General features: G+C 39.8%; 1 protein-coding gene across 5 annotated transcripts in view; it reads right to left on the bottom strand.

The window, feature by feature from the left end:
• ABCB11 (ATP binding cassette subfamily B member 11) overlaps positions 1 to 8,055 on the bottom strand; it is a 58,549-nt gene continuing 50,494 nt past the window's right edge. For 2 of the 5 annotated variants that reach the window (XM_013960660.2, XM_013960664.2), the window contains exons 25-28: positions 7,186 to 7,383; positions 6,160 to 6,366; positions 5,174 to 5,320; positions 3,438 to 4,420 (exon numbers count right to left, since the gene is read on the bottom strand). In XM_013960660.2, the coding sequence (XP_013816114.2) occupies positions 4,220 to 4,420; positions 5,174 to 5,320; positions 6,160 to 6,366; positions 7,186 to 7,383 (753 nt within the window). In that variant the 3' untranslated portion in view covers positions 3,438 to 4,219. Of the gene's footprint in view, positions 289 to 2,018; positions 2,158 to 2,251; positions 2,745 to 3,437; positions 4,421 to 5,173; positions 5,321 to 6,159; positions 6,367 to 7,185; positions 7,384 to 8,055 lie in introns of those variants that run through there. The other 3 variants (XR_001295128.2, XR_001295127.2, XM_013960661.2) reach the window with 3 other exon arrangements.

Genomic DNA, 8,055 nt, shown 5'->3' with positions numbered 1-8,055 from the left:
AGATTCTTCCCGTGTTCAGGTTGCTCTGTGCTTTGTTACTCCTACCACTGAGGTGGCCTACAGAGGCACCACAAGATGCAGGGAGGTTGGTGTGACTGTGCTCCTATTCCTCGCTCCATACAGCCGACCCTAGAGGATCCTCCGTACACAGCCCCCCTCTGGCTACTGCAGCAGTGCCTGGGCCTGCTGGCAGTGTAGGCTATTTTTAACTGGGACTTATAGGTAGGCATCACATGTGTGAGGCTCTGCTTTTCAGTACTGGCAAAGAATCTTGGATTGGCAAAGAATCTGTAATGGGAGACACAACCACAAAAGTGGAATGACAGTTAGCATTTTTGTGGTATTCTTCTGAATGCTGTACACATACCTAAGACAACATGGGTTCTTATTTGCTCTCTTGGAGTTTGTAATTAATTCAGCCTGTAACTATAGCATGCTAGGGAATGGGACAAAGACCTGCTTCCTGCTGAACCACCTTGTATTCTTTCTGTACATATTAAAACATTACTAAAACCAAGAATAGTATGATGGGAAAACTAAATAAATGAAATTAAACTATTGATAAAATAATTAAACAATTTTCTGAAGTTACTGGTAAATTAATGACAGTAGAACAAGACACTTCCTGAGAAGCTGTAGTGTGTTGAACTAGTCTTGTGCAGTTGTCTGAAGAGTCTCAAAAGATGACTCCAGAAAGTTAGCATTTTCCAGAGTGTTGGATAAACAAGTGCCAGATATAATTTTGATAGCATTAGAGTTGTAGCAACTAAATAGCTGACTCTCATTTACAATGAAATAGGACTACATAATTCCTTAGCCAGACTCTAGTGAATTTACCACAGTTGAAGGTTATACTTCAAGTCTTATTTAGTAAGATTGTGTGGCACCTTAACTAAGAACTCTCAAGTTAAACATTTGAACTGTAACTTCATCAGTCTTTTGCAGCTGTTTGTAGAATTGTTAATAAACAGACACTGAGCATAAACTTTTATGATGATGGGCTGAGCTTATCAACCTAGTTTGGGCAACAGGTACTGAGTCCCTTTGAATTAAGATTTTCCTACTTAATAAAGTGTGGGTGGGTGGGGGGGGGATGCTCAACTTGTCCTCCTGCTTCCATTAATGGGAGCCCAGGAGAAAGTTAATCCTGCATTCTTGACATGGAGATGTTCCAATTGGGATAATGCAATTCTAAAAATTCTTCCATCCCTCTTCAAAAAGATTCTCACTAGCCACCAGTACTGTCATATGAAGTAGCAGTTATAAATGAAGATGGGTGTTACTCTTCATACAAACCAGCTGACAAATTGGTTTTACATCCAGTTAATAATATTCACTTCTGTTAACAGGCAACTCTTCCATCCCTCCTCCCTATTTCCTGTTACTCCTTCCTGGTGGAAGGACTCTCTCTGGCCATAGTGAGACTGTTCCTGCTCCAGGAGCAGGCACTATATTTGCAGAGCAGTTAGTCAGCTGCTATACCAGTACAATGTCATGGCTACATTTATCCAGAGGAGGGTGCTTGGAAAAACCAGCTAATACAGTTGCCATGGGACCATGCAGAGAAACACACAGCAGAGACACCAAACAATGCGATCAGCTGCCAAGACCAGTCACTCAGGGCTGGCTCTGAAGGCCCTAAGCAGACGCCTTTGGTTCTGCTCAGGGCTCTTGTCGCCAGGCTCCAGGGCCAGGAGGTCCTATCAGTGCAGCAGCTGCGGAGGAAAAGCAGAGAGCTCCTGCCAGCCCATTAGGGTCTGTTATTCAGGCCCTGCCTCAAAATACCTGCCCCTGCCCATACACAATGTGTAGCTCCCCTTGCAGTTTAGTCTCCGTGCACAGGTGCAAAAGGACTTTACAGCCGTATAGATCAATAGCACACAGTTGTGAGGTGGCAAGAGATGGCACCTAAGAATGTGGAAGCATACAGCTTTTGGTGTACACTGAGTGCCTCTGTTATATGGGTGTAGACATTAGCTCCTAATATTCAGTAGCCCCCCCCTAAAAACAGGATTTACCTTATGAAGACGAGCGGCTTAGTATTGGCAGTACCCAGCCAAGCCCATGTTAGTGCTCCTGCAAGGAGATAGTTGGAACAGCAGGTGCCTTCGCAGGTGGGGCTAGTGTAATTGCACTGGCCTTCACACCAGCTCTGTCCTGTAAAGCAGACATTGGTACAGACATGATCTAAATACATACAAATACTTGGTATCTGCGGGGAGAAGCTCAAGTGCTTGTCAGAAGTGTTCAAGCACAAGAGTCAATATAAAATACAATTTATTCATGTAATTTGGGCCACAAAGCTGTAGTCCTTTAGGAAAAAAAAATATATGGCATAAGCACTCATCATAATTGTAGGTTTTATTAAAGTGTGGGGTTTTTTTTCCCTTATATCCTTAAATACAAATATAAATTAATCATATAGAACTGTATCATAAGCATGTTAAAAAAAATAAAATCACTGAGGTTTTAATCTATATTTATAGTTTGTTCATCATTTTTATTCCATAGCAATGAGTTTTTGCTTTTCTTCATTATCTGAACTTTTGTTCTACCATTGTTCACAGGAGTGGCAGGTTTGAAAAAAGATGGGGGAAAATGGAGTTCAGGTGATATAATCTTGTCTATCAGTTCTAGTTCCCTTTTTCTTTTAAGCCGTATCCAGTTGAAAATTAAAGCTTTTTGTCAATAGATTATTGACTGTCAGTAGTTTCAGTCCTAAATCATCCAAACTAATTACTGTCCTGAAATATATAAAAGGCATGAAAGATTAAAACAGAAGGCCAATAATGCAGCTTCCTTTTTCATTTTCAGTGAAGGATTAAAACAGAGCTCTTCATTAAAAAAGTGCTTTTTAATGTCAATTACATGATTTCACTAGGTTCTAGTGAAGGTATTCTAATAATGGAGTTGCACAAGAATTAATACTGTTTTTTGTTGCCTGGAATTAAGTGGGAGGAAAAAAAAACACCCAACAAGCTGCAGATTGCAGGATGCTGTGAATGCCTTTTCCAGGTAACACTCTGTTATTCCAAGTCACGATTTAAATTCTGAAATTGTAATTTTAGATTATCTGTTTATATCTATCTGCTTTGTCTCCAAGATACCAGTCAGTAAAGAGTCCTGTAGACAATGCCCAATAACATATTTGGGAGAACAGTGCAGTGGATCCTATAATGAACTGTTATAGATAAAAGCTTCTACCAGAGGAAGATACTTCCTGACCTTTGTCAGTCATGAATGAATTGTTGCTCAGTTTATCAACTCTGCTTAATGTAAACAAGTAACTAGCCATGGCTAATCCTTATTTTTATTTTTTCCACCTTTGCAGAATATTTTTGCTCTTTTTAAAGGATAGTTATCAGTCTTGCCTTCCCCAAAATGAAAACAGGATATTATCCATAACCCTTTCAATAGAAGAGATTTAAATAACAGTGAAGATTAACTGTAGGAGTTTACATTGATTGAAATAAAGCATTTATTCATATTCAAAAATATTTGACACCTTTGATCAAAGCAGTGATGAGTGTAAGGAAATGAGCCTTACCAGCTTCTGTTCCTCTTGATTGCGTTCCTTACTACAGTGAAGCTGCCTTTTCTATAAATACTTAATGGTTTTATCACAGGGGTACTGCTACACCAAGCTCTGGGCTCCATAGGGTCAGCGTGTAGGTGTGCTGGGGGAAGCCAGGCCTCCCCACAGCAGCACAGCTGAAGTAGACAGGCTATGAGAGTGGGAAGGGGGAGATCTGCAGCCACACTAACAGTATCTGTTGCAATCATCTGCAGACCAGAACATCAGGAGATACTTGAACCCTTCATAACATCATTCTTATTCATATAGCTTACCTAGAGAAGTAGCAGCTTCCAGAACACCAGAGCAGAGTCTTCCTTGATGGCTAGTTGATAGGACTGTGCAGTCTGACTGCAGGTAGTGGCAATTCCCCCGCTCACCAAAGATCTGACCTATTTTCAGGCTTTGTTTCCCTTAGCAGTGGGCTAAGATACCTCCCAGGATGCATTAGCCTATGCTTAGTTCCCTGCACATGGCCTGCTAGGCTTTGCTTGATCCAGAAGGCTACATACATTTAGGGTACCGCTGACCTCAGAATATTGTAGAGCACTTTGTAGCACAGAGGGGTACCGACATACACATACCTACCACAGAGTATTTGTTTAGGGAAAAAAAAACCTCTTTCAAAGTTAGTATTGAAGTAATTCAGCTAATTGGGGCTCCAGTGGTAACAAGCTTGTAATAAGCACCTTCCTTGGCCATTAGTTCGTCATGAGTGCCCTTTTCAATGATGACACCTTGCGACATGACAGCGATGATGTTGGAGTTCTGGATTGTGGACAAGCGATGGGCAATGACAATGCAGGTACGCCCTTCTCTGGCCTTATCCAGCGCTGCTTGCACAGTCTAAAGGCAACACACAAAGTATCAGATGAAAATGGGTAAATCAGCTTGTGACTCAGAGCTGGAGAAATCTGATTGTTTCAGATTAATTAACCACATCATGCAATACTTTTAAAAGTGACTGTGAAGCTAAATCAAACATTGTGTTAATGATCTGTTTTGCAGTGTCATGCGCTTAGTCTAACAGCAGTACAAGGAAAGAATAGATAAATATATACAGCAGTAGAATTTAAACTGTTGTATAGAAGGCCTCTATTCAGCTGACATGCTGAATGTAGGATGCTCAGCATGGATATGTTTTTAAATTCCCAGCATTTCTCTAATCTCTGATTATAACCAAACCAAGCAAATTCTTGTCTGAGTTCTTACGCCCATCACTGCTGTTTTACTGCATGTTCATGCTCTTCATTCACATGCTTGAACAAACTTTGGGTTTTTTGATGCATAGAAGCTGTATTTGTGAAACATTCCTACCACAAGCTTTGAAACCCAGGGAATTAGTATGCACAGTACCTAAAAAGTGCTGCCTCTGCATTGGCAGTCAAAGAGCAACTATAGCTGGCTATTATTTTTATAGCTGTTCTTCCTGGATTTTTCATAAAGATTATTAAAGTTATAGGTCTGAATTAAGAATGTGTAATAATGTTTAGGTCATATGGGTATGTCCTTGTAGGGCAGGGTGCCTCTATAGAACAGAAAAGGGCATTGCAAGCCATTGTATTAACATTCCCTTGTTTCTTTTCACTGCATATTTACCTTTTCACTTTCTGTGTCTAAGGCAGATGTAGCTTCATCCAGTAATAAAATCTTAGGATCTCGTATGATGGCCCTAGCTATAGCAATGCGTTGTTTCTGCCCACGAGACAGCTGGGATCCCTGAGCCCCAACATTAGTTTCATATTTCTGAAAAATATACAAAAGAAAGATTTTATTTAGATGTGAACAAACCTATCAGTACACAAACTGAAGGAACAGCAGGAGGAGAGACAAGAGTCCTGACCATGGTTGTATCCTCCTCAAAAAACCTGGCAAGGCAAAAATACTGTTTAAGAGTGATACTAATGTCTGTGGAGACATTTTTGAACCATGACTTGCAGTCCACATGACATGGTGGGTCTGGAAGAGAAATCTGATAGTAAAATGATGGCTAATTTGTCTAAGGCAAAAGTAGATTTGGGGGAAGAGGCTGAAAGTGACTGAAGAATTGTCTGGACAAGTGTTTTGTTTGGGCACCTAAACTGTATTTATACATTTTATGTTCTTATGTATGATTTAAATGCATTTAAATACTACTTAAATGCATGTAAGTCTCCAGCTTCAAATATTTTGGTCCAAGTATCATGTCCTAGTCACAAGGCAAATCTGCCATAGTTGAAAACAGGATTTATATTTCTTGACTCATTGTCACACTTTGACCACTAAACTGAGCTTTTTCTTCTTTCTTGTCCATTGCTTTGAAAAGCTTTCCTTTTCTCCTAGTTCAGAGTTGTAAACGTTTTCAGTTTTGTAAATATCTGCCTACTGTGTAAAAAAACCCTCCACTACCACCAAACCACACCCAAACTTTCATGAACACAACAAATGCTCATGACACCCCCTTTGCTCCTACTGTCATACCTGCAAAAATAAGGTACAAGGTATAAGCGTGTAGCTTCTTTAATTTGTCCCCACCCAGCTCCCACTGCAATGAATACTAAGCATCCTGCCCTTAGTCCCACAGCCAAGGCCCCAAGTGCACTTACCTCCGGCAGTGACATGACAAAGTCGTGCAGCTGAGCCTTCCGGGCTGCTTCTATCACTTTTTCCATTGTTATATCTTTGGCGTTACTGCCATATTTAATATTATCAGCAATGCTGCAGTCAAACAACACGGGCTCCTGGGACACTGCTCCAATTTTTGATCTAAGAAACTCTACATTTACTTTCCTGGTGTCATGTCCATCTATTAACTACCATATTATAGAGAAAAATAGAGAATTTGAAACATCATTCCAGAACAATAGCCTGCAAAACCCAGATAATTCACAGTGAAACTAAATGATCCCTACAGTTTTAAATGTGGCCATATTACCAAAATGCAAACAAGACTGATTAAAGTTGAAGAACCTGCTCACATTTGGCTTCTTTGTACATGGCAAATGATTTTTTTTCTGGGTACATCTGTGATCCAGCCAAGCACTAAACCATTTGCTTAATCTTAAGCCCTAGTGAACTATTTAATTGCTTAAATGCAGACACGTGCCGTTTGGGATTTCTGGCTTAGTAATTGCCACACTTATTTTTTCTAAAGGAAAAGAAATCAAACTGGTTAAGTATTTATGTGGGGAAAAGATGCAAAAGCTGTTTAAGCTATCAGTAATTGAATAACTAGAAGATGAAGCTAGACAAGTTCAACCTGCAAAGAAGCCACATGTTGAAACTATTTATTTAGGCATGTTCTAGACTCTTTGTTGCTCAAGTTAGGCTTGATTTTTGCCTGTGCTCCCACTATGTCAACCGCACACTATGTGCTTCATACAGGAGCAAGGTGAGTGCCTACAGCCTACAAAATGCACGAGGTCACATCTGAGGATTGCAGTATTTATTCTCATCTTGCCTGAATGCATCTGAGATGACAGAAGAGTCTACATTTGTTTGAGAAGGAGCCAAAAACCCCAGCTGCACAGGTACATACCACCACAACTAGGCTGCACGGTAGGACACCTTCAGAAGAGCCCTTGTAATGTTGCTGAAAACAACAGTCCACAAAACGCATCCCCTTTGCTTACCACAGCTCCTTTCTCAGGGTCATAGAAACGCTCCAGAAGCTGGACACTGGTGCTCTTACCACATCCGCTACTTCCAACAAATGCCAGAGTCTGTCCAGGCTTCACAGCTACAGAGAGTCCTTTCAGGACCTGAATATCAGGCCGAGAAGGGTATGTGAATTTACAGTTAAGAAATTCAATGCTTCCCTTGAAATCATCCTGGGGAAAAAATGAGAAAAGCTACAGTGAGATCAAAACTGAGTTGTAAAGTACAAAACAACTCTTCCTCAAATTCCATTCTTGCATCCGTTATTTAAAATGTGACATTAGTGATCGTGAAATTAGTCCAGAAAGAGCGATTTAAAAACTTATTGGCATGGTTGTCCCAGAGGTGAAGCCATTAGTCATAACATTGTTGCTCTACTTATACTTTCCCTTACTACACTGGCAATCTGCAACAATTGGAAATGGGATTGCCTTGTAAACTCGTAAATTATTTATTTTAGCACAGACACCACATAAGTCCAAATCTGATGATGGCGCAAAGAAATTCATACACAAAGGCTTTTTTGGTAAAAAATAACAATTGAATTTGCAATATGTGAATTAAGACAACATGTGAATTCAGATCAATTTTCCAATTTTCCCAGAATTATTTAAAAAAGCCTTTCAGAAAACCCTGAAAGGGGATTGAGATGTTTTATTTCATAGTTTGAAACAAAATATTTAGTGTGCTTAATTTGTAACAATATTTCAAGAATTCCTTTAATTTTGAAAAAGTCTAAAGGAAAAATAAATTATCTGAACTTTATGGTTTTGACTTTTCAATTCAACTCAATCCAAAATTGAGCGTTTTCATTTTGTCTGACTCAAAGATGATTCTCCTCCTGA

The sequence above is a fragment of the Apteryx mantelli genome, chromosome 6, assembly GCF_036417845.1.
Source record: "Apteryx mantelli isolate bAptMan1 chromosome 6, bAptMan1.hap1, whole genome shotgun sequence".
In the NCBI taxonomy this organism is placed as follows: Eukaryota; Metazoa; Chordata; class Aves; order Apterygiformes; family Apterygidae; genus Apteryx; species Apteryx mantelli.
The sequence above is the reverse complement of the archived record's forward strand: the minus strand, read 5'-3'. Positions and strand labels throughout refer to the sequence as shown.